Raw genomic sequence first — 27,192 nt, 5'->3', positions numbered from 1 at the left:
GAACACGCAGTTAATAACTAAACGGGCAGTTAATAACTAAACGGGCAGTTAATAACTAAACACGCAGTTAATAACTGAACACGCAGTTAATAACTAAACAGGCAGTTAATAACTAAACAGGCAGTTAATAACTAAACGGGCAGTTAATAACTGAACACGCAGTTAATAACTGAACACGCAGTTAATAACTAAACACGCAGGTAATAAGTGAACACGCAGGTAATAAGTGAACACGCAGGTAATAAGTGAACACGCAGTTAATAATTAAACGGGCAGTTAATAACTAAACACGCAGTTAATAATTGAACACGCAGTTAATAACTGAACACGCAGTTAATAACTAAACACGCAGGTAATAAGTGAACACGCAGGTAATAAGTGAACACGCAGTTAATAATTAAACGGGCAGCTAATAACTAAACACGCAGTTAATAAGTGAACACGCAGTTAATAACTGAACACGCAGTTCATAACTGAACTGGCAGTTAATAACTAAACACGCAGTTAATAACTGAACGGGCAGTTAATAACTAAACGGGCAGTTAATAACTAAACACGCAGTTAATAAGTGAACACGCAGTTAATAACTGAACACGCAGTTAATAACTGAACAGGCAGTTAATAACTAAACACGCAGATAATAACTGAACACGCAGTTAATAACTAAACGGGCAGTTAATAACTAATCACGCAGTTAATAACTGAACACGCAGTTAATAACTAAACGGGCAGTTAATAACTAAACGGGCAGTTAATAACTGAACACGCAGTTAATAACTAAACACGCAGTTAATAATTGAACACGCAGTTAATAACTAAACACGCAGTTAATAACTGAACACGCAGTTAATAACTAAACGGGCAGTTAATAACTGAACACGCAGTTAATAACTGAACACGCAGTTAATAACTAAACGGGCAGTTAACAACTGAACACGCAGTTAATAACTGAACACGCAGTTAATAACTAAACACGCAGTTAATAACTGAACACGCAGTTAATAACTAAACAAGCAGTTAATAACTGAACGGGCAGTTAATAAATAAACGGGCAGTTAATAACTGAACACGCAGTTAATAACTAAACACGCAGTTAATAACTGAACGGGCAGTTAATAAATAAACGGGCAGTTAATAACTGAACACGCAGTTAATAACTAAACGGGCAGTTAATAACTGAACCCGCAGTTAATAACTGAACACGCAGTTAATAACTAAACGGGCAGTTAATAACTGAACCCGCAGTTAATAACTGAACCCGCAGTTAATAACTGAACGGGCAGTTAATAACTAAACACGCAGTTAATAACTAAACACGCAGTTAATAACTGAACGGGCAGTTAATAACTAAACGGTCAGTTAATAACTGAACGGGCAGTTAATAACTAAACACGCAGTTAATAACTGAACGGGCAGTTAATAACTAAACGGTCAGTTAATAACTGAACGGGCAGTTAATATCTAAACGGGCAGTTAATAACTGAACACGCAGTTAATAACTGAACACGCAGTAAATAACTAAACGGGAGGTTAATAACTAAACGGGCAGTTAATAACTGAACGGGCAGTTAACAACTGAACACGCAGTTAATAACTAAACGGGCAGTTAATAACTAAACAGCTGCTCTAAGAAACAAGGCAAAAAATAAACAACGTTACACTGTGATTTGGTTAGGCTCATCATGTTTAGCGGTCATGTAGAAAAAGAATAAACTTACAGCAGAGTCATTAACCACACTGTAACGTTCAACACTTTCACCGTTGAAAGACAAAAACTACAAAGAGGTCCTTCCCGCCGTGACAACGTTTGTGGCAGTCTAAATAGCGCCTGAATTAAATATAACAAATAAAATTCACTTGGAAACAAAATTGGTAACCGAATGTAAAATAATAATTTTATTCAAAATAAGTTGGTATATTTATTATTGAACATTTTGTTCACATGTTTCAAAGCTGTATTTTAACGTGGTAAAACAGTTCCGGTGTTGGAGAAGCCACTCTCCCGCTGGCTTTTCCGCCAGGATTTAAACTGGCGGTGAAGGAGGAGCAGCTGCTGAATTTGACAACTGAAACATCCAGTGGAGAACAGTATCGGCGGTTAATGTGTCAGAGTTGCTCGCGAACTTTAAAACCTACGTTTTACTTTATCTGTTTATGTTAACCTATAGTTTGTGATTTATGCTGTCAGGCGGTTGAAATATGTCTCTGACACCGGAGAAAGCGTCTGAACTAAAACAGATAATTCAGGATCAGTTAATCAAGGTAACAGTCTACCAGCTTGTTTACGTCCCGCTGTACGGTGTTTGCCCAGTTGTACGACAAATTTAGGCTCTCTGGACTATATGGCGTTTGTAAGATGGTGTGCAGCTCGCTGTTTAGCTTGGTTCAGTGCAAGCAAGTTTGTGTTTTGCTTAGATTTGGCACCGAGCAAACAAAAGCTTTTGGGCATGTTAAGCTAGCTAACTAAGCTAGTTACGTTAAATGGGCCCCATAGCACCCGCTGTTGATCGTTAGCCGCTGACCGATATGAAATTCAACCAACAGAGAATCTTATATGTTACTATTTTGGACAACCTTATAGCCGGAGTCACATCAAGGGTTTGTTTTTTTGTTTGTCCAGAGACAGTGTAGCAGAAGTGAGCTTCTGATAATACAGTTAAATGTCCATTTCGACATTCTAAAGCGTAACATCTTTAATGAAAATGCCTTCATAGATTTAGGAACCTTCATGCAGTCAGATGGACACCCAGGCTTGCCCCCCAGAAACTGTCACTGTCCCTGTAGTCAGATCGACGTCTGTATTGACTCTGTAGTTGATGTTGATGTTTATGTGATCAGATGGACATTCATGGGAAAATTCGTGCTGTCCTTGCGGAGACGCTGAGGTCCGAAGGGGACCGTGGAGATCGGCCCCTCTCTGAGGAAGATTTCCTCACTGCTCTCCAGCGCAGAGGCATCGTAGAAGAGGCCATGAAGGAGCTAAGTTTCGCCAATGTGGTAAGATTTCACTAATGAGGGCTACTAGGTCAGTTATCTAGACAAGGATAAAATCTTGAATTAATTTGTATTTCAAATAACGAATCACAGGCTTAGGCTTAATCTGTATGTATGTATGTTTGTTTGTGTGTGTGTGTGTGTTAAGAATGAGAGTGAGTATAAACCATACTAAACTTTATTAGTTTAATCCAGTGTTTTTATATATATATATATATATAGATAGATAGATAGATAGATAGATAGAGAGAGAGAGAGAGAGAGAGAGAGAGAGAGAGAGAGAGAGAGAACCTGTACCTGCAGGTTTTTCCTCAGGCAGAGCCACAAGCAGAGACAGATGCTCTGAACAAGTCTCCAAGGCGTTTCTCTGAGAAGGGCATTACAATATATATACAATAATTGTATCACACACACACACACACACACACATATTATATATATATATATATATATATATATATATATATATATATAAAATGCTGGAGTGAAGTAACAAAGTTCAGTATGGTTTACACTCAATCTGGGGTCCTTTTTGTCCACTATTGTCCTTTTTCCTAATTTTTTCAATTAAAAGAGCTTAAAGATGCAGATAGATGTATGTCCCACTATAAGTTTGCCATGTTCGCAGTAATTATGAACATTTCTCAATCAACACTATGAACATGTCTCTTAATTTTAATGGATTACACCGTTATATGCATTTGTTATTGTTATGGCAGAATGCTTTTCAGTTATCAGTTTTTCCTCAGGCAGAGCCACAAGCAGAGACAGATGCTCTGAACAAGTCTCCAAGGCGTTTCTCTGAGAAGGGCATTACGCAGCTTAAAACAAGTATGTCCTGAGTAATCTAATGAAAATTCAGACAATCTATCTGAAACTTGGAGTCGTGTGTAATATGTGTGTCTTTCATCGTGTACTACAATAATTGTTCAATTTGCAGTCTTACATTTTTCTGTTGTTTTCTTTCTCTAGCTAATATCAGTCCACTGAGGAGATACCTGTACCTGCAGGTTCTTGGGGGCAAAGCCTTCCTCGAGCACCTGCAGGAGCCAGAGCCTTTACCTGGTCAGGTGTGCTCTACCTTTACACTCTACCTACACTTCCGTAACCAGCGCTTTCGTTCTAAACCTGTGCCATGTGCATGTGAGCCAGACTTACAAGAGGGTTTCCTTCTTGAAGTACACAGAGATGGTCCAGGTATCTTACATAGAATTCAAACTCACATACTTCTCCATCATGGTTTTCTTCCTCATATTGTTTCTAAATGTGTAGAAGGACATGGTTGCACACTTCTGGTAGCGACTGTGCCTTCCAAAAATATTGGGATTGTGAAGCTGGGCCTTTTTTGTCGTATACTCAACAATAAGATGCAGATGATTTTCTGCAAGGGATTCACAACCAGTAATAAACTTTGTGATACAATAATTTTCCCCATGCCCACTTAAAAGATTAGTTCACAGGAGTTTATACAGGTTTATACAGGTTTATACAGTTGTCTCCTTACCCCAGTTGTGGCCATTCAGACAAGCTTGGTAAAGTTTGTCAAATTTAGCAGTGGAGCTAGTGCATTAATAAAAAGGTTAAATATAATAGATAATATTAATATTCAATAAACAGGCACATAAATAAATATTGTGACAGTTTTCAGTCACTATCTGTCAGCAAAATACTGCTTTCAACTTTAATTTCTAGTCAAAGCAGTCACTAAGTACAAATCATTTTTCAGCATCAAGAAAAAAAACTGAAAACATATTTAAGAAAAAATTACACCGAAGCATCAACAACTAAATCTATCAGTTTTTTCAGCGTTTAGTTTGTTCACCCTTTGCCTTTATTACAGCTTCCATTCTTTTCAGGAGATTTGCTTTATAGTTTTTCAGAAGTCTGTAGAGATATTGTTCCACACATCCAAAGTTCAGTCTTTGAAGGTGGTTGCATTTTCAGCAACTCACAATCCCAATAATCCTACTTCAGTAATCTTAACAGTCTATAAAGGCTTACTCCACATGACCACATCTCAGATGCCTAGTATTAGTGTTCTAGTGCAAATTTTCTTCTTTTTTTTTATTTCCTTTTTCTCAGTAATGGCTTCTTTACAGCTACACGTCCTTTCACACACACAGTGTTGAGTGTCTTCTTACAGTGGAAGGATGAACAGAAGCATCTGTGAATTTTTTATTTTTTTTGTACCCCAAGCAAGAGTTGAGCTTGAATTTCTTCTCTCTTGCGAACCTGAATGTACTGTTTATCTGGTCTGATGAAGTTTTGGTGGTCTACCAGTTCTTGTGTGGTTATTAGGAGTCACATTTGCTCTGTATCTTTTAATAATTATTTGGACTCCAGATTTGGAAACTCACGTTTTTTCACTTGTTTTCATATCATGAAATTTCATTTTGTTCCACTTTTCCTTCATTAAGCAAGTGGATTATTTTACATCTAATCTTCTCATAAATATCTCCTAAAAACACTACTGAACGTGCACTGTAAATGATGCATGTTTTCTTTCTGTTTTTTTTTTTTTTGTGGATTAGGTGACGCCAGTAAAATGGCTGATGCCACCACCATGTTGTCCATCTGTGACCCAGTTCACATGGTGTTGATTAAAACAGACACCTCTGGGGACACCACGCTCATTTCCTCTTATTTCCTGGACTGGCGGTCTGTCCTCAGCGCCCCTAATGGGAAGACAGGAGTGTCTGTGGAACTGCTTGGCGTAGGTGAGAATGTCCTATATTTTGACAGTCATTCCCTCAGTAACAGCAGCCTGCTGAAATTCGTTTAAAGAGTTTCTTCAAGTCTTCTGACTTCCTTTTCCTTTTGCTGTGTCATCAGTGGAACAGTTATCTTTCACTAACACACCCTTTTGTGTGTATGCATGTGTGGATTCTTTAGGTAGTGAATGTAAAGTGCCAACTGGTGTTCTTAACCTTAAGTTGGAGATGTATCCTCCTCTCAGTGAAATTCTGAGCCCTGAAGTGATCAGCACACAGGTAAAATGTTATTAAATATTATTCCTCTGCTTGTTTCTCTGTCCACAAGTTTGCACGGTTTAAAAGTTATAATAAGCTCTGTGTTCTCAGCACCATCTGTTTTCATAAAATGCCTTTACAATCCATGTAGTGACATGATAATTGTATGCTTGTGACCTCGCTTTTTTATAGCAATCACTGGAGCGGCAGAAGAATGCAGAAAAGGAGCGTTTATTTCTGGTGTATGCTAAGCAGTGGTGGAGAGAGTTTTTAGAGATACGACCTTCACACCAGTCCAAACTAGTTAAGATCTTTGCCCAGGTGAGTTGCAGCCTGCTGATAATGAAAGTAACTCGAGTCATGTAGAAATTTGCATACCCACCGTGTCAAAACGGTCCTCTGCCGCTGCACTCTATACAGTTTTATGTTTTATGCTTTTTACAAAATTGATTCAATTAAATATTACGCAAGCAACTCAGTTCTTAAAAGAATGCTTCATGTTTTTTTCCTATTTATCCACATGTCCCTGTGGAGCCTTTTGCCTTGATAAGCAGTGTATCATCCTTGTGTGTGTTGTAGGATGAGAATGGTGTAAACCGGCCGGTGTGTTCCTATGTGCATGTGTTGCGTGCTGGCCGGTTGTTGGAAAGTCCACGGCAGGCAGCTCGCTTTGTCAGCCTTCTGGCCCAGGAGAGAGCGCCTGTGGTGGGGGGAGGAGCGCGGCAGGAGCAGTGGTGCACCATGATGGCCTTCCTTTGTAGGAACAAGGTACATGACAACCTTGAAGTCCCAAAGAATATAGTATAAAAATATTGAACATTTTTAAACTGGGAAAAGTTTTTTTAAAACTTTTTTTTGAAAACATTTAAAGATGACCTATTGCTCATTTTTAGCGTTCATAATTTTAAACACATTTTAAACACATTCAGAAACACATTTTTCTGAAACTGGACATCTTTATCCTCTTTTTGAAACACTCTGTTAGAACTTCTGTGTTTTTAAGCCCCACCTCCAAATGAGCCCAGTGTGCTCTGATTGGTCAGCTTGCCCACTCTGTTCTGACTGGTCATAGTGCTATCTTGCTACAAGTTCTGCCCCTACATTTTCCGCCCCTGTCTTGCAGTCTGCAGACAGACCCTTCTCTCCTGAGCAGCTATAAACCCCAATGATTCTAAAGAAGCAGTGCGTTTGCTTCTGCCATATCAGCTTTTCCTAGCCTCCAGTAGTTGTTGTGAGTTGTATGATGCATGGAAGGTTGACAGTAGGCGGGCAGTAAGAATTGTGTTACAAGATTGCGTTAGCTTGTAACAAATGAAAAGTGCTGGAATTCCAATGAGGCATTTCAGACAGCTCGGCAAAGTAGTTTCTGTGAGAAAGAGTTACTTCCTTCTTGTGTGTACTTTGGGCTTTGTAACTTTTACATGCACAAAAAACTATGTAACAGATGAAAGCGAAGAAAAAAATCGTAAAAGCATAATAGGTCAGTTTTAAAGGTTGAATGAAAATATGATAAACACTTCTCAAAAAGGTAATGCTGATTTCTTATTACTCTAATGAGCACACTTTATTGGCATCCCTTTGTCCCAGCCTGCTACATCATTAATGTTGTGCACAAGGCTGCTCAAACAGGTGCATATTGTTTTAAGTGACATCAACCTTGTGATTGGTGAGGGAAAGTTACACAAGCTTCACTTGAGGGGGGCCGAAAGTTCTGGCATACATTAGAAAGTTATTCCTAGCGCCTACTTTGTGTTCGCTTCTTGTATGCCCACAAGACAAACATTTAAGAAATAAAGACTAAGATTAACATTAAACCTGAATTTAGCTGTGTGTATGCTAGAACTGATTTTGGGCCTAAAAAGTTTGTACCAGATTGCCTTTTTGTTTGTTCTGCCTGTTCTAACTAGCTATCCATTGAAATTTTGGCCAACCTTTAGTTTGTTGTTCCTGGAAACATGTGTTCTGTAGATTCTGCCATGGTTCATTGCTGATTGTTCTGTAAATGATGAACAGTAAAGCGACCACATTCTCTTTATTCTACATTTTAGAAAAACAAGGTGTTATAGTGAAGGCACTGTGGAATTAAGCTATATAGATGTCTTTGGGAAACCATTAAGTATTATTTTTTCATAATTGTACAACTTTTAGTATGTAATATTGTTTAGCAAATTATTTAAGGACATAAGTTACTATAATAACTATTACCTTTCTATAATAGTAATTTTAGGCTTTTCATCATCTGTGGGATTATTACTGATGGTGTTTTGTCTTGAGTCCATCCACTTCTCTCTAGACATCACATTTGGTTGTTTCCTTGGTGCCAGGGTGATTGTGAGGACCATGCCACGCTGCTGTGCAGTCTGCTACTTGGCTTTGGACTGGATGCATATGTGTGTGTGGGCACCAAAGCCAAAAACACCCCTCACACCTGGGTGATAACTTGTGGTACTGATGGCACTGTCACCTTCTGGGAGAGCCTGACTGCACACAGGTAGGAACCTTTATACACACGCTGTTTCAGCATGAAGATCACTCTTCTGATTCAGTCATGAAAGCTCACATGAGTTGCTCATCTGAAAATCCGTGTGGTCTCCTAAAGTTGGGTTTAGGGTATATTGATATTTGCTGATTTATATAGTGATCTAGTGAAAATGAAAATTTAATTGAATTATAATTTTAAATTGCATTAAAAGTCTGTTTTCTTCTTTTTATGACTACTTGCCTGCTATTCTTCTCAGGTACCTACACCAGCCAAAAGACCCTGAAGCTCCTCCGCTGGTTCCTCAGCCCAAACCCACCTACCCGTATCGCACCCTTGGCTGTGTGTTCAACCACAAGACTTTTCTGGCTAACTGCCAGCCCTCAGACTCTGTGGAGCTGTGTGTGTTTGATTTTACAGATAGTTCCCGCTGGAAGGCCATGAGTGAGGAGGCAGTTCGGTCAGTCTGTGCCCCTGGCTCTACTTCTTCTCTCCCACCAACGCCTCCTCTCTGCGCACCTTCTGTTCATCCCAGTGAGGCCAGCAACCAGCTGGAGCTGGAGATGCGCTACTTACTGGCTGAGCACAGGAAGGTAAGACTAGGCACATGTAATACAACCCCTAGAAACACAGGTGTATTTTTGTACTTTCATTGTTCTAGAAAAAACCCATTCTGACATCTTTGATTTTATTGCATTACATGTTTATTATTACATGTTATCATACTGACCTTATTAAATAGATATCAGCCAGACCAATCCACATTTATCACTGTTGTGGCAAGACTGATACAGTATCTGTGTTGTAGCAAAGTAATGAGTGCCTAGAAAACTAGTATGAGATTGGTACTAGGTAGCACTTAATGTTTGAAGATATTTTGATGATACTCAATACGTGTGTATATAATATTATGCTTTTGTGGTAGCACTAACTGTCCTTATTCAAGTAGATGTGTAGTATTCTAAAGTACTAGATAATTATTTTGGGTAACATGGTAATAAATTAAAATCCTACAAATACTAACTAATAAATGTGGTGGTAACAAAGTATGGCACAAAAGATAGTAGTGAAGTAAAATGTAAGGACCCAGTAAAACCATAGTAATCATCATTACTTTCTTTTACAATACACACTTACCCAGTTAATACCTGGAAACCTGGGGTCCATTTCAATGTGATTTAACTTACTATTGCATTACCTAACATAGTTACCTGGTACGTTGGAGTGTATACCCCACACTTACCTGGTTAATATCTAGAACATAAGGAGCTGTGAAAGAAAGCATCATCATTGTTTCAAAATGTAGTGGCATAGACAAAAACTCCATGACACGCTCAGAAAAGTATATTGTGATGTAATTTATAACAATAAATATGGGCATGTTGCCTGTCTCTAGGTCTGGTATAATTGCTATTGGGATTAAGAAAGTTGGATCATTGCATGCCTAATTAGCATGAAATCTGATTTAAATATGGGTATATACTATATGGAACAAATGAAACAAAACCATGATGTAAAGAGTCTCTTCTCTGTCTCAGGATCTGGGTCTGGTGACGATCTGGGATGATCATCTGTCTTACCTGCTGTCCTCTGCTCTAGCAGCCTATGAGCTGGAGCGTTGTACAGGGGTGTCATGTGGAAACGAGGAATTTCAGGATGCTGTTAGGAGAGCCGTACCTGACGGACACACCTTTAAAGGTTTTCCTATTCATTTCCTGCACCGCAATGCTCGCAGAGCCTTCGCTACCTGCCTCAGGTACACCCACGCTCATTATAAGCATTTTACCTATACTTCACTACTGAGCAGAATGGCTTTGTTCACACTTCAGTATCTAAAAGTACTGTATACACAGACACCATTGTAACACGAGAAAAATAAATACATTTTTTTCCCTGTTTTTTTTTTTTTTTTTTTTTTTTAGTCCCATCTTCTTGAGAAAGATACAAACATAAAGAGGGATGTACATGTGTCTGATATGTCAGTTATACATGTCTGAACAGGTCACCTTTCTGTGAGGAGATTGTGTGTTGTCGTGGAGACCATGTCCGGCTGGCGGTTCGGGTGCGCGTGTTTGCCTATCCTGAGATGGCCTGCGCTGTCTGGATCATGTTCGCCTGCAAGTACAGATCAGTGCTGTGACCTTTTAACACAATCTGTATGCATTAGAACCAGCATTATTCTCACCCTTCTCCATCAGGTACTCAATGTATGTGTGTATGTATGTATTGTGTGTGTGTGTGTGTGTATGTGTGTGTGTTTAAAAAAGACAGCTGGGGACTGCTTTCCTCCTGACAAGTTGCTTAAAGATTGTGTCTTTTTATACAAGTGCACTTCTGTATTTGTATATATTTTTGTAAGTAAATTAAAAGTATCTAAAACATTTTTGAACATGTCCATCAACATATCTGTTATAGGGAAATAATCAGATTTTGTTAAGTAGTACCTCGCTTGGGCCCAGTAGATGGCAGTGCTCACCTTGTGTTGAGAAGTTCAGTCACAGAATTCCTACATCAGTGGTCACCAGCCCTGTTCATGACCATCTGCTTTCTTGGAGGGTTCACCTCCAGCCTAAATCTAACACCTCTCATTCTGATAGTCAAGACAGTCATTAGATGGATTAGGTCTGGTTGATGGAAAAAGTCTGCAGGATGGTAGATCTCTAGAAGCAGGTTTAGTGACCACTGTTGTACATGCACTGTTTTTCTGCCACCTACCTAACTACTGCAAAACATCACAAATAATCACATAATAATCACAAATAATTCACATAGTGTCGTTGCCCTTTCAAAACGTACAACTCCTGTCTTTTTCTATTTTCATTCTTCATGCCATTTGAAAACCCTAATAAGGACTGAACAATTTGGGAGAAGTTACCTACTTTTCTGGCTAATATTGTGACTGTGATTTAAATTGCAGCCAGTTCTAAATTAAGGTCCAGGCCACGTACCCCAGTGTATCCACTTTTTCTTTGTTTTATTTATCTGTTTATTTATTTTTATTCAGTTATGTTAGTTGTGGTTGTGATGTCGCAGCATATGAGTGCTTAGTTGCTGCCATCTGAACTCTTGTGCGCACCAAATAATTGGACCGAGACCCCCTGTGCATGTCTGTCTTGGTTTCCTTCAAAACAAATTTTGGTACGGTCTTTTTGAAGTAAGAATGCATTACAGAACCAAGACATCTAAACAGACCAATGACAAATTGACCTGTTATCTCCTCTCTGCAGAACGTCTTTCATATGTGGAAAAGATGAGTTTCTGATGCTGTTTTGACACATGCATGTGTCATATCCTCATAAGTTCTGAATCTCTAGGTATGGCACAGATAGTTTTTGTTTTAAAATGGGGCTGAGGGAGGTTTGAAGTGTAAGGAGGCTTATTGCTTATTGCTCTACAAGAACGCTAAACAAATAAAACCAACAAGCCCAGATTGAACAGAGAACAGATTCGGAAGGTTTGCTGGACATTCCCAGTTATTGTACCTCATAAAATCTTCCCAATCAGTTGTGATGTTTACCTGTATAACTTTTGTTTACATATTTTGTTCAATGTTAAATATGTTAGTGTGAATGCTAAGCACAGCAAAACTAAAATGCAACAGTGTATCATTTTCTGCTTTGGTTCAGCCCAAGAAAACCAGTCTACTGGTATAAATGCACCCTTAGTATTGTTTGTTATAACAAGAGCCATTGCACGGTGTTTACTTTACTTGAACCAAACTTGCCAAGTCTGAATGCACCCTAATTGATCTACAGACAGTAGATTAAGCTCCATCTTAAGACAATATTAATAATATAAACTCACTGAGCACTTTTATTAGGTACAGCTATGCACATACTCATTCATGCTATTATCTAATCAGCTAATCATGTGGCAGCAGTGCATAAAATCAGCGGATGAGTTACAACAGCAGCAGACATCGTCGGGTTCCACTTCTGTCAGTCAAGAACAGAAAGCTGAGGCTGCAGTGGGCACAAGCTCACCAGAATTCACACAGTTGAGGACTGAAAAACATAGCCTGGACTAATGAATCTGGTTATGTCCTGAGATACACAGATGGCGCCAACAGCATGAATCCATGGACCTAACTTGCCTTTTGTCAGGCTGGTGGAGGTGGTGTAATGGGGGGGGGGGGGGGGGGGGGGGTGGGTTCTTGGCACACTTTGTGTCAGTTAATGCTAATCAATCATTGCTTGAATGAGTGAATTGTTGAATTGTTGCTGGTCATGTGCCTCTAATGGCTAATGCACCATGTCACAAAGCAAAACGCATCTGGTTTTATGAACAAGACAATGGGTTAAATGCTCTTCAGTGGCCCAGTAATCAGATCTGAATCTAGTAGAACACCTGTAGGATGTTGTAGAACAGGAGATTCATAGCATGAAAGTGGACCTGAAAAATCGGGATGATTGCATGATGCGCTGAGAACAAAATGGACCAGAATCTCAAAGGAATTTTTCCAAAGTTTTGTGAATTCCATGCCACGAAGAACTGAGACTCTCTGGAGAGCAAAGAAAGGCCCTACCCAGTATTAGTAGAGTGTTTCTAATAAAGTGCTCAGTGAGTGTGTACTGTAATAAACATTGCACTCATTTGAATTGCGATTTTGATATAAAACCGTTTATTCTTTTAGCCCAGACACGTGCTGCCCTTTACGTTGTGTGAGCATTTTATGATGTATGGGTTAATTGACATGGTCCAAAATGCCTTCGAATGATATCTTATGTAGGCTTACATTAAAATGAAGTTTTTCTGCTCCATGGACGTCTTCAGGGGTGACTGTGATGTCAGTTAAAGCACTGGGTGTGGCAATACGAATATCATTGAATCTGTTGGATAAGAGTGTCTGTTAATTGACTCAGAAAACCAGACCATGTGTTCACATAAGCAGTATTTTACTTCTGTAAAGCCACCTAAACAATTTACTATGACCAGAACTAAAAGGCTACCATAGTGGACCATACACTGATGTGTTTCTTCCCAGTAATCCTTTTCCTTCTCTAATAAAAAGTCAAATCTCCAATGAATTGAAAAAGGTTACACCTTTTTGTAACGTGGCTTCATTCGTGACAGAATAAATTGCGAATGAACAAAATGGGACAGTAAGCCTGGCCATGAAACTGGAAGTTGTCCAAAAGTAATTAGATTAGGTTGCAACCTTTTAATAATCTAACAGATTGTTTGTTTCAAACTACATTTTACATTGTAAAATAAATTGGGAGATATTAAACCCTCAGGCTTTCAAATTAAACCAGGTCCTGGAGTAAAACTACTAAATGGAAAATTCTGTGGTTTTTAAAATTTTATTAATTTACTTATTCATTTATGTAAAAATCTAAGCTTGATTCTGAAACTCAGCTATCACTGAAGTGATAGTTCAATGAAAAATTAAATTTACTAGCTCCTTAAAGATCAAATCCCAATAAAGAATATTATAATAGAAACATAATATAACAAAAACATATAGAGCTTAACACACAGTACATATTACAGTACTCTGTTTTAATGAACCAATGATTTAAGTAAAGGCCAGTAATGGAGGGGAAATGTAATCCTTTTATTTAGTAGCTAGTGGAACCTCATATATTAGTAACCTGATTTTTGTAACTTCTGATTCACAAACCTTCTCTGTACACATACAGCTGAAAACTGTATCACGAGAAATTTCCTACCTAGAAATATAGTCCTGGACTAAAATTTAATTTAAAGGCTGTTTGAGTAAATAACTTTTCTTTCTTAAAATAATCAGCTGTAAGGAGCATCATGTGTCTTTATCTATGATGCTTTGTGTTCTTTCTTCTGTACACAAGGGGGAGACAAAGCATGCACACATTATTTAATGTTGCCAAGGGTTGTAGGCTTTTGTGTCTCAAGTCTCTGAAAGGGTACAGCTCCGTCTTCATGATAAAAGATAAATAGGATGGCATTATGGGAACATGATGCCATCCTATTTATCTTTCTATCTATGTAATATTATATAATATATAATTCCATCATAATAATATTATGTTATTATTGGTGTATAAATAGTGTAAATAGAGTACGGAAATGGCCATGTCAGATGTTTTTGAGTTAAATATGAATTATGAGTTTCATGAATTGCTTTAATCATTTAACCTCATGTTCAAGTTTTTTAAACAGTTGGGCCCTTTCAACAACAACAAAAAAAACAAACAAAAAACATTTGATGGATTTTTGTACAACCTTTAACATTTTAGTGACACCTTTATTTTAAATACATGACATCAAAAAATCTCATACCATGCGTATATGATTTTTACAAAAAAGTGTCACATATGTTTTTTTCATTGCCAGGGCTCAGTTGTTCAGAAAACCAATTTATTTATATTATTCAATGTGTTTATTTATTTATTTAGCTGTATTTTGTGCATTAGCAGTTTTGATCATTCTCTGGTCCCATCTTCGCTGCAGTTCACTTTAAGGAAAGGTCTGTATGCAGTGTCCCAGTTATTAGTGGGATTTCTGCAAGATTCAATGGTTGAGATTCAAACAAAGTGTGAAATAATTCATTGTGGAGAAACCCACTCACTCAGACTTCTTGACAGTGGTAGTGACGGAAACATGTGGTCTGAATGTATAGCTATTTTATGTGCTATCCAACATGGTCAGTGAACCCACACGTGGCTTCTTGGTTCTTATATGTAATCCTGATCCTGGTAAAATAGTGGTAAATCTGAAAAATATGTTTTTCTTAGGGACTGTTTTGCCTTGTAACGGCCTGCATGTATCTGTCAATGGATTTTAAAAATACACACACAGTTTTAGGCCAAAACTTTTGCAAAAAGAAGGTCTCAGACATCAACCAATGCATTGATAACCATTTCATGAAATAACTTGTGAGGTAGCTTTGAGACATTGAATGTTTCAGACGTCTGGCTCCTATCACCACCACGCTGAATAATTCCGACTTTGAAGAGAGATCAGATCTCTCTGAATGACTTTACTTATATCCTGACCATTTAATTAGACAAAAGGTTTATCACTTTGTGTGGGTTTATTGTTTAATTTGTGTAATTCCACTTGATCACTTTTGGTGCCAGTGTCTTTAATGACTGTGGGCTCAAGTGTGTATTGAAGAATTTTGTATAGCCATTATTTCTCACCTTTTTCGATTTTACTGGGAGTGGCACAGGTATCAGAAAGCGCAAGCCTAATGTAAAACAGGTTTGTGTGTTTTGAGCGTGGATAACTATGAACTGCACACAAAAACACCTCTGACTGAATACTGAAGGGCCTGTGTTCCGCTTTCACTAACCATCTTGTTATCTTTCTCCAATTTATTCTGATCGCACATCACCATCAACCCGAGACGCGTGTGCAAGGACGTCCAATTATTTCTGTTTTACCCATTGCTCATTAGCAATTCCTCATTCAGCCCAGAGCTGCAGAAACAGGGGCGCGTGTGTGCGTATGTATATGATAGAGAGAAAGGGGGGGTGTAGTTTGGGCTAATGAATAATTCCTCTTTGACTGGAATGCACCTTCACTCCTCATCACATTTCCTGTCTGAGAGAGGAAGTGTTTGATGCGATAGGCAGGTATTGTCTTCACCTCATATTAATACTCTTTGTCTGCAGGTGTAAGTGGCTAATAAGTCTTCGGGGAGGGGCGCCAGCAGCACAGGAAAGTTAACCAAAGTTAACAAAAAACACTTCTCGCACTGTGTTGATAAAGATATCGAATGATAATGTGAAAAGTTTGACTTGAGCATGTGGAGGAACTTTTCTGGCTTTTCCTCTGTTTAGACTCTAATGTGAAGGGGAGAAGTGTTGTTGAGTGGAAAGTTGTTAGGCAAGCTATGTAAAGGCTCTGAGGCTGTCTGAAATTGGTGGAACCATGTGAGGGACAGTTGCATCTATTCTCATGTGCAAAATGGAAGAATTTTTACAGGATTTGATTTTGCTATTTGTACATTTCTGATGCTTTTTTAAAACCACTATGTAACACACAATTCACAGAATTATTCTTATATACAATCATTGACATGAAGTATTAAAGTGCCAATCTGAACGTATTCTTGCGGTGGCGTTCTTTGCTGAAATTGTGTTTGCAGTGTGTTTATGTAATTTACTGTTATTTGAACAAAGCCTCTTATCTCCATTTTTGTCATTTTTTTACTTTTTAACAGAATGTGAAAGAATTCATTGCCTTTACATTGTGTGTAAATTTATGATGAATAGACCAAAAGAAATGGCCCGAAGTCTGGTTCCATTAGCTTACGCTACAAAGTAGTGTGTTTATTTTTCATTGTGCTGTAACTATCATTCTCAGATGTGAGGTTTTGTTCTGACAACAGTGAATTGCATGTATGGGGAAAGACATTACTAGGTTGGAATACAAAAATTAAAAGGAAAAATTACTTTAATTATCACATGCATGAGAAGCATGACACGTCTGTGACAAGACGACAATTGCATATGCCACGTTTTCATCATTAACTAAAGGAGCGCAATTATAGATTGTATATGTGAAAATGGTGTTTGAAAATAATGAATGCTTTCCTAAATCAAAATGTTCGTGAACACCTGTTCCACAGTTGCGCTTAAAACAATTAACCTCTCGTCACACGGATCTTTCACTGTCTCGTTAATGTTTTCCAGTGCCAGGCGTTGAGTCGCAATTTGCAGAGATTACCAAACAAGTGTATTATCAGGTGCCTTTAGTGGATGGAATTTACGAGATATATTTTGCCTTGTGGCACAAATAAAGTGAATGATGTATTTTGAGTATTAACTGAAAGCAGGTTTCAAGTGTGTGCGGTGGGGGGCGTGCTTTGATAGGCCTCAGTGAAACTGCCTGAAATGTTTCTTCAATGCAAATCTGCATTGAAATGTTGTCAAAAACAAAATAGATGGTGGTGATTGAGAGGTGGGATGGTATATAAAATCATGCCAGAAAACTATGAGAGAAGAAAGACAATGAAGACTGCTTATGTGGCTCTGAGAGAATGGGCTGCATAGCCTGGGGTAGTATGGGTAATAAAGTCATTAATTCAGCTGATTAAGTTGGCCTTTGGGTTAAAGAAAAATCATATCCGTCTCCCTCTCAGATGTAACTGGGGATGCGCAGAAGAGGAGGGGGAAAAGACTCCTAATTAGCAGCTGAAAAAGAAGGGGGGAACGCGCAAAGGGAGGGAGGGGAAGGGGGGTGCTGGAGGTGCTTCCACTGAACTCTTAATGAGACATGTTTGGGGTGAGGGAGTGACACGCTCATCAAACCACACACACACATAAACGCACAGGGCTTGAGCTACCTCAGAGGTGCCCCACGCCAGCTAATGATGAGAGAGGGAGGAGGTTTAATGTCAGATAATGCAGACTTCTAATGAACTTGTTGTGTAGTTGAAGTCTGAAGAACAGAGCTAGAAACGGGCACTTCTGACCTGCTCTGCTTTGATTCGAGTGAAGACACTCCTTTGTGCTGGATACCTTGAAAATGCCACTGGCTGTGCTTTCATTTCCTCCATTTAAAAGAAGAAATGCCATTTCCTCAGGGATTTATGCTGGAGACTGTGCCACACCTTTTTAGGTTTTTAGGCCAAATAGAACTCCGCTGAAGTCATAGAGCTTGGTAGATGGTGAAGAGATGAACATACTTTCATTCTGTTTTCTGTTCTCCACTATCAGCAAGCCCTGTCCTTCACCGGAGCCTCCTATGTTTGTGTTCTGTCTTTGGACCTCTCTATTTGATGGACAGCTCTGCACAGATTTGACAAGTCTGTCATATTGATGGACAGGGTCCATCTACTCGGACTTGTCCATCATAAGAGGAATACTGAAGCTGTCAGGTTGCACTGCATGTTCAATGTCACCTATTGTGATACAAGTAACACTGCAGACATTTGATGGTGTACAGACCAATATTTAAGGCCAAGTGTAAGTAGGAAAGTAAGCTCTAATCACTGTGGGACTAATAAAGGATTGTTTTGAAATAAAGTCCTTTTATTTATTTACTTTTTTTCAATATTTAGTGTCCAGTCTTTGTTTTTTATTAAATTTTTACTTTCCTGGAGACCTGGTTTCTGTTTTTCAGTGAAATTCTTCTACACCTCCAAACTTCATTATCATAAGTTGGTTGTATTTTCTGCTTCTCACAATCCAAGTAACCCCAAACACATTCAGTAATTTTGAGGTCTTGGCTTTTGGGTGGCCCATTCATTGTTTTGAGAACATCAGCAGCTTCTTTGTCTATTTCCTTTCTCAGTAACACTTTCTTGATGGCTACACATCCTTTCAGACCCATAGTGCTGAATTGTCTTCTCACAGTGGAAGGATGGACAGAAACACCTGTGGATTTTTTCAGATCTGAAGCAGTGAGCTAGATTTTCTCCTCCCTCTCAAAGACGAAAGCTTTACGTACTGTTTATCTGATGGGGTCAGTTTTGGTAGTGTATCAGGTCTTCCTCAGCTGTTAGGAGATCCATTATCCATTATCTCTACATTTTTTTTTTCTTCATTTTTTGGAAGTCCAGTTTTTTCTTGTGTTTTCACTTATTTTTCTTTGACTTTTCCCTTTCTTAGGCAAGTAGATTATTGTAAAACCTAATCTCTTCAAGAGAGAATCACTGTTTAACCATGTCAATAAAAAATACATTTGCTTCTGCCATGCCAAACTAACAGAAAATCACACCATGATATCAAAACATACCTTCATTTTCAGCTTTTTTTTCACCATTTTAAAACTGACAAAACATTCCATTCTATAGTACTGACTGTACCTTTATGTGGTAGTGTCAGATATGTAGCTTTATTCACAATGATTTTGTTCAAACAGTAATCAGAGAAAGTTTGGATCTTTTCCTTCATACTGGCAACTGCATGAAATGCATTTTTAAAATTCTTCTCTTTATTGAGACCTTGATCCAAAGAAAAAATTTTGTCACACATTCTTTGATCTACTTCTCATTTTCTGCACAGTTACCTACTTCAGCTGTGTATTATGACTCATGGCTGTGTGGCCATTCTAGCTGTTCTCCACCACCCTTTTCTCTCACTCTCTAAATAGCAGTAGTATTGATATGCCACGCACAGGGGAGTCCACGACCTCAGCATGACTTCAATTCTGCCTGCTTTGTGTTCCATTGTATGCTTCCTACAAGAGGAGCAGGAGCGCTATGTTCGCTTGTGGCAAAAGTCAACCTCTAATTTTTATATTCACAACACACGCACAATATTGTACAGACTACTCCTTGATTGTATTGAAGAAATAAGCCAGGAAAACGGAGTTTATTTGAATCTGGTCCATATCGAATATTTTAAATGATGGAATTTTGTCACAACTCAAGTGAACTAAACTGAATTGAATGAAATGAAATGAAATGAAATGAAATGAATGAACAGAACATTAGTCATTTATTACCTATGGAGCGATAATCTTGTTTAATGTTCAATAGTGGGGATGTGGATCACACTTGGGAAAGAAGAATAATTTGAAAGTATGAAAAAGTCCATTAAAAGCATGTTATCACATTGAATTGGCAATGAACAGAATCCCAAGGCCTTTTTGTGGATTAAATTAATTGAAGTTGTGAGGTCATTTTAATAATGCATTTTTAAACCATGTCAACTATTGGACTTGTGAAAAAAAGGTAATAACAGAGCTTTTTCTCTGTCTGAATGTTTCAAAGATACCCTGATCTTGCAGAACATCACAGCAAAGAAAGGGCAAATATAATTAATAAGACTATTTTTCTACCCTTAAAGTAAAACTCCACCATTTTTCAGCCCAATCTCTCTATTCCGCATGTGTAGTATAGGGTCGATTACCACAGACAATAATTTTGATACATTTTCCTTTACTTAGAACAGAATGCCCACTGCCTGAAAGCACATTTCTTACTCAGCCAATTGACCATGGCAACTACATATTGGCTTGCATTTTAAATGCTATTTTGTCAATGCATTTTCTGTTCTTTTACTAAAAATTATCTGTGGTGTTACCATAAAATAAACACAGTAGATAGAGAATAGGGTGGGAAAAGATGGAGTATTCCTTTAATTATAATTCAATTAAGGGGTAAACAAAGTCATTCAGAGAGGTTTAATATGAAATGCTGTATTCTAGAAAAAATTGGCAAGTCAGAATTATTCACAGCAGTGTATATGGGAACTAGATGGGCACATACTCAGTGCTGTAAGGCAAAATAGTTTCCGAAGAAAATTAAATAAAAAAAGTACTGTTTTATCATTATCAACATTATTTAAAACCTCAGAAGACGTGTAGTTTCACTGGTCATTTTGTTCTTTTCCCAGTAAATTATGTCACAATATGCTTTTCTGAGCATATCATAATATTGTCAGTACTTATGCTGACCAACTACGTTTAATTACAGACTGAGTTTAATTAGGTCTGCTTAACTGGATTTAGTGCAATGGAGTTTGTAAAAGATTGTCATTTTAGTTATAGTTTTGCTGTTATTATTACAGTATTTTTTATATGTGGCACTATAAGTTCTATTTTGCCTGCTCCAACTTATTAAATCATAGAAAAACTAAATATCCTGATTCATACAGTGTACAGTGCTACATATGGTGTACAGTGACCATGTCTTGAAGTATTGCGATATAATTTTTTTGCCATATGGCCCACCCCTGTGCCTGTATTTGCAATGTAGACATTGTGACCCCTGGTTCCTATCACCACCATTATAAAAAAAATGTATGTTGGTAAGTTTCTGTAGAGTTTCTTTAGAGTGCACAGTTTCACATCAAGCCAATCTGAATTAGTTTGTTTACATTTCAATGTCCGAAATATACAGAAATTTTGAAAAACATCATTTTTAATACTCCAATGCTACTTTTTTGGGCAATAATGAGTAATAGCTAATGGCATTAATAGCTATGGCAGGTGGTATAATTATGGCATGTTGCATGTGTAATCAACAGACTGAGTATGAATATGAATTTTTCTTGAATTTTACTTCCTTGAAAAATCTCTTACATCTCTTTCTGCTATTGTGGCCTATTTGTGGAGTGTCTGAGAGCCACTGAGGCCTAGTCTGGCAAAGTTTAATCCACAACGGCTGTGAGTCCCAAACAAATGTGTGCTTAGTGCCTGCTGCCAGAAAACCAGCCCCTCTCCTGCTGTCCCTCTGCGGGGTCAATACAGAGAAAGCAGCGGAGCCTGAGAGCACTCTAAACATGAAGAACTCACCAGCAGCAGTCCTGGTGCCAGGCCAGACACGGCCACAGTCCAGCAGAATGCCTGACTCTGCACTTGAATGTTACTTTCATAAAAGATTAAGGTTAGGTTTTGGTATTAGACTTCCATGTTGCCCATCAGTCACTCAACAAAACCAAGTAAAGTAGCAACATGCCATTGCTTCCAGCTTTCAGGCTGAAAAAGAGGGTCTCTTAATGGAGGCCTCTAAATCACAAAGGACTGTCGGCTCTGATCCATTTGGACACACTTCAGATCCAGTGGGTGAAAGGTTGTCATGCTTTTGACAGCATGAACTTGCTGCGGTACTGAAACAGAGGCAGAGATTGTTCAGAGAGAAGAAGGCTATTTCCTTCTACTAGACAGAATGAAAATGAATAGCTTATTGTCAATCGGTGGGAGGAAAATGCTTTGGCAATTTAAAGCTTGTGATCAAAACTGACCATTGTACTGAACAAGCGTATGTGCTGATATGTTTTTTTTACTATACAGTACAGTCTGTTTAAGTAACTCCCGTTCCACACACAATGGTTCTATTTAGAAAGGGTTCTTCAGATTGATTGAGAATCTGTTGTATATGGTTCTGTAAACAACCTTTTTGAAAAGTGTTTTTCTATTGTTATGATGTCAAGCTTGTAACAATAAAATAACTCTGTGTACTGCTATATAGAACCTTTTTTAAAAAGGTTCTATATATAACCATCTAAAGCACCTTCTCATTTAATATGAAGAACCCTTTCACAATGCCTTGTTGCAAACTTATATTGCAGGGTTTTTACTTTTAAGGATATTCTTTTAATAGATGTGATAACAGTAACCACTAATTGTATTATTTGCCAAATAGTCATTCACAGTACATGAAAGAATAAATGTACTTATTTATTACCAGCTATAATTCTACAGTGATTACTCTCTGTGGCCACGGCACTCTGTCTTAAAAATAAAACATGGTGAAGCAGAGAAAATGACTTTACTGTGTGTTTATTTGTGACTTGCTCCTCTGCTATTTCAAAGACTTCGAAAGGAAAAAGTGTTAAGTGCGACTGTGTCCTGGGCACCTCAAGAGAATTCAATTACTGAGCACAGAGGAGATGGAGCTGAGATTCCGCTGTATCTAACAAAAACAATCAGTGCCTATCTGATTTTAGGCTTTAGCAGGGGGAGTCAATTTTCTAATGCAAGCACAGCTGAAGAGGCAGTTCCCTCTCATTTGTTCTCCTCATCTGTAATTCATTTTTCTGGCTTATTCTTTCTACCCTGTCTCTTTTATTTGCATCCTTTTCTTTCTTCCCCATCTCTCTCTTCCTGTCGTCATCCCCTTCTCCTGCCCCCCCACTCTCTCTCTCTGTCTCTCTCTCTCCTCTATTGTGCGCTGATTTCAGAGTGTTTACTGTGCTCCACACCCTTTGCTGTGCAGTGAGTGGTGGAGCAGACTCTTCGCCTCAATAATGAAAATATCACAGCGGACCCGGAGGGGGGCAGCTGACCTTTATCGGCCCGACGCATTTTCACCACGCTTGCTCGCTCTTTTGTAAAATGGCCACACTCCTCTCCCACGGGCAATCCAGCTGAGCGACTGCAGCGGATTGAGTGTTTGTAGATGTATACCCTGTGTAAATAATTTACCATGTTCAGACGCTGCTCCAGAGGGGGAGAGGGGGAATATGCAGCGCATCGTCTGAGGACGCAGAGGTGCTCTATTTTGGTGTGGCGCAATGCACTCAATTACTGGTCGCTTTAGAAATGCAGAGAAAAAAACAGGGCAAGCTGGACTGAAATGAAGTGCAGCCACATTCTGCATTCTGAATGGACTTGTAGCTGTGACACTAAGAAAGATAAAGATTTTAATAATGATTCACTGTTGGAATTTAAGACTCAACCTGGAACAGGGAGAATACATTTGTTTCTTTTTATCGTTGTTTATATTTATTTTTTTAGTACTCATTTTAAGGAACTTAACTCTACATCATGGTATTTTTGACAATAATGATGTCTATGTATATGATGATAATGATATATATAAATCTAACTATCAACAACAACAATAATAATACTTTTAATTTTTTTACATCTATTGTAGAAGCACTTTAAAGGTGATGCGAAAAAGAAAATGATACAAAGTTCCTTCTTAACTGTATAAAACCAAACCCACACCTTGAGTCAGCAACCAGAAAGCTTTTCTTTTTTAATTGTGTAAATTCTAACATGCACTGTAGTAGCTTCTTCAGTTCCTTTTAATATAACTAGTTCACCTTTTTCTCCTAAAATCTCTCCTTTGGTTTGGTTTTACCTACCCACTCCTTCTCCATTCCATTTACCACTTTTGCTTTAAAATGTATTTATTTATTTATTTGGTATATAAAATAAAATTTCACTATGTACTTTATCTAATAAGCTCAATGTTCCGTGTTTGTTGAATTGACCACTCTACTCCGGCTATTGGATGGGTTTTCTGAGCTAATTTGTCCTCCCTCATCTTGCTCAACAGTTAATGCCAAATCTGCAGTGTTCAACAGAGCACAACAAAAGAATGACAAAAGAAACCATCACAGAGTAATCTGTGTTGGCATGGCATGGCACTCAGCAGGTAAAATGGACATTATAGCTGTGCTTTTGTTTTGACTCCCGATCATTCTAGTTGCAGATTTGAATAGACACGTACCTCCCACCAGTAATCTCTTTCTGCTGCGTCCTTATCAATTGACTACCATGGACAGTACATTTCCTTTACTTAGAAAAGAACAGGAAATCTGTTTACTCAGATCTCACCTATAGAACAAGCTAATGAGCAGTTGGGGTGCAGCTGCAAAGTATATTTGGAGTCAAATACTGTTCTTTTGCTAAGTACAAGGAAATGTGTCAAAATAATTCTTTTTGAAAATGCGAATCCTGTGTGTTTGAAGGAATGCCCACCCTGGTGTATGTTGATGTTGGTTAATCTGCCCCTAAAGATGCTTGCGGGCTGGACCCTCACAGCAGGGTCCTCTATGATAGACTCCCTGCCATCTGCTGCTAGCGAGCCTTAATCCAGCAGCGTTCTGCTGAACACAGAAACACACTTGCACCAAATGTGCATAGCCTCTAACCCTGGAAGTGTTCTGAAGATCCTGCTGTGCTCTATGCAAGTCTCTAAGGTTTACCTGGGCACCGTGCCAACAGAGGGGACAGGACAGCAGTTAGCTTAATGCAATTGTTTGATATTAACTTATAATCCATGCAAAGCAATGAAAGAACACTACCAGTGATCTTTTTGAGGCAGCTTACTCAGATGTTATATAAGAAGAATTAGCAGATCTGTGTTTGATGTATTATATCTGTCACCCAGGGTCCATATAGAGATCAGTATTTGAATGGAAACTTTCAAAAGATCAGTATGAATTTCAACTGGATTTAAATTCAGTTTGAAAGGAGCAATCGTCAATATGAATTTGAACAGTGTGTTTTTCACCTAATTTTGTCTCTAATCAAAGAAAACTGAATTTTAATCAATAAAAAGGTAAGAAAACACTTGTTTTAAAACTACTTGGGGTGTTTTGAATTCATTGTTTTTCGTGATGTCACAAAACCAACACATTTGCATTCCAACTAAAATTAAAAGCAGTGTTTTAGTCAAGATTTTTGAATGGTGCTTTTTGAATGATGCACAATACAGGACAGCTAATCCGAACATAGACTGTAGACACCTATACATCACACACATAAGAGCTTGTTGGACATGCCATTCCAAAACCAAGTGCGTTAACATGGCGTTGGCCCTCCTTTGTGGCTAGAACAGCCTCCACTCTTCTGGGAAGGCTTTCTGCAGCATTTTGGAGAGTGACTGGGGGACTTTGTGCCCATTCCATCAAAAGAGCATTTGTGAGGTTGGACAATGATGTTGATGTCTGATTGAGACCTGGCTCACAATCAACATTTCACTTCATCTCAAAGGTGAGCAGTGGGGTTGAGGTCAGGGTTCTGTGCAGTCCACCGGAGTTTCTCCACATCAAAACATGTCTTGCCACAAAGTTGGAAGCATATATTTGTGTAAAAATTCTTTGTATGTTGTAGCATTAACATTACCCTTCACTGGAACTAATGGGCAGAGTCCAAACTCTGAAGAACAGTCCCAGACCATTATCCCTCCTTCTCCAAACTTTGCTGCTGTGTGTTCATAAACCCCTCAGTAATAATGCTGTTAATTTCCTTTTTGTATGTTGCACTGCAGAGAGTCTAAAAATTGCTGTGGTCATTTATACAGATGTTCTGACTAATAAATGCATTTGTGTAGCATGTAAAAAACATTTAAATAGAAACTTACAGTATACTTTCTTTTCAATATACAAGTAAATTTTATTGTAGCTCTGCTAATCTAAAAATACCCCTCTATTTACTAACCTTTTTGAGCATCCATTCACTGTAATCTTAAAAATCTGTGATTGTTAATGAAATGAAATGAGCTCTTTTTAATTCATGAAAAGCTAAAATACATACATTGATGTTTAAGTTTATGTTTATTAGAGTGCAGTAAGGTTTAGTGCAGTTTATCTGCCGTTAAATCACTGCAGTGTGACATGGCACTAATGGTAGTCGCATAGCATTCATTTTTAATTTGCTCTGCTGCTGAAGTAAAATTAATGCAATTCAGCTTTCCACCATTTATGATGCAGTATCAACTGAATTAAAATGAAGCTGAAATTAAATAGCTTCCTCAAGGCTGCAGCTGAACTGAAACAAGTACCCAAAATGGCTTCACTTGCCATTAACAAAGGCTTTCTAGCTCAAAAATTGTGTGTAAAGAAAAGAGGTGCATGGCTCTTCTCTTTAAGGTGCAGCCTGTAGGAGGCCCTAATTAAGTGTGATTGGTGGACGAGAAGGGAAGGGGGACGTGAATAGATTGAGTCAGGGGACAGTGCGAGACAGCGCTGTGATTAATGTGCTGCCTGTGATGCATAGTGATAGAGAAGACGAGGCTGAGTCACACCAGCCTGACGACTAGCACCTCACACACCTGAACCAACAAAAACAGAGAAAAAGGGGCTACAAAGAAACTCTCTCATTGATAAGGAGCACAAGCAGACAAAGGCTTGTGCATATGTGTAATTGAGAGAAGCTCATAGCATTTGTCTGTAGGAACATTTCTGAACAGCTCTGCTGCATTGCTGCCAAATGTAAACCTTGTGTTTCATATATATATATATATATATATATATATATATATATATATATACATTTTATAAATATGTCATGAATGGAACAATAAAAATGATCCAAACTGACTTGGGAAATTAAGTCTCAAATGCCTCTATATTTCCCACATAATGCAATATGTAGGGCATGAAATATCGACTTCTACACCAAAATGATTCATTATACAACAAATAGAAAGCTATTTGGCATTCAGCCATGAGCTGCACGACCCCCTATTTAGCATATAGTGTGCTATTTAGGTGTAGGAGTTGGAATTTACATACATGCACTATACAAGGAGTCTTTAGTGATTTATCTAACATCTTGTTGTTAGATGCAGTTTGATCAAATACACTGTTATTTGCTATTTGTTTTAAATTACTGTTAGCAACATTAGCTTTT

The 27,192-nt window shown here is 38.2% G+C and overlaps 1 protein-coding gene across 1 annotated transcript; it reads left to right on the top strand.

The window, feature by feature from the left end:
- The first annotated feature begins 2,042 nt into the window (after positions 1–2,042).
- cep76 (centrosomal protein 76) lies at positions 2,043–10,825 on the top strand. The gene is made up of 12 exons (XM_017700437.2): positions 2,043–2,262; positions 2,839–2,997; positions 3,744–3,825; positions 3,967–4,191; positions 5,526–5,711; positions 5,887–5,984; positions 6,156–6,284; positions 6,543–6,731; positions 8,288–8,454; positions 8,702–9,035; positions 9,981–10,198; positions 10,444–10,825. The coding sequence occupies exons 1-12, from the start codon at positions 2,200–2,202 to the stop codon at positions 10,580–10,582; spliced, it is 1,989 nt and encodes a 662-aa protein (XP_017555926.1). The 5' UTR covers positions 2,043–2,199; the 3' UTR covers positions 10,583–10,825.
- Positions 10,826–27,192: the final 16,367 nt, after the last annotated feature.

Source organism: Pygocentrus nattereri, chromosome 3 (genome assembly GCF_015220715.1).
Source record: "Pygocentrus nattereri isolate fPygNat1 chromosome 3, fPygNat1.pri, whole genome shotgun sequence".
NCBI classification, from domain to species: domain Eukaryota; kingdom Metazoa; phylum Chordata; class Actinopteri; order Characiformes; family Serrasalmidae; genus Pygocentrus; species Pygocentrus nattereri.
This window is presented reverse-complemented; position numbering and strand designations above follow the sequence as displayed.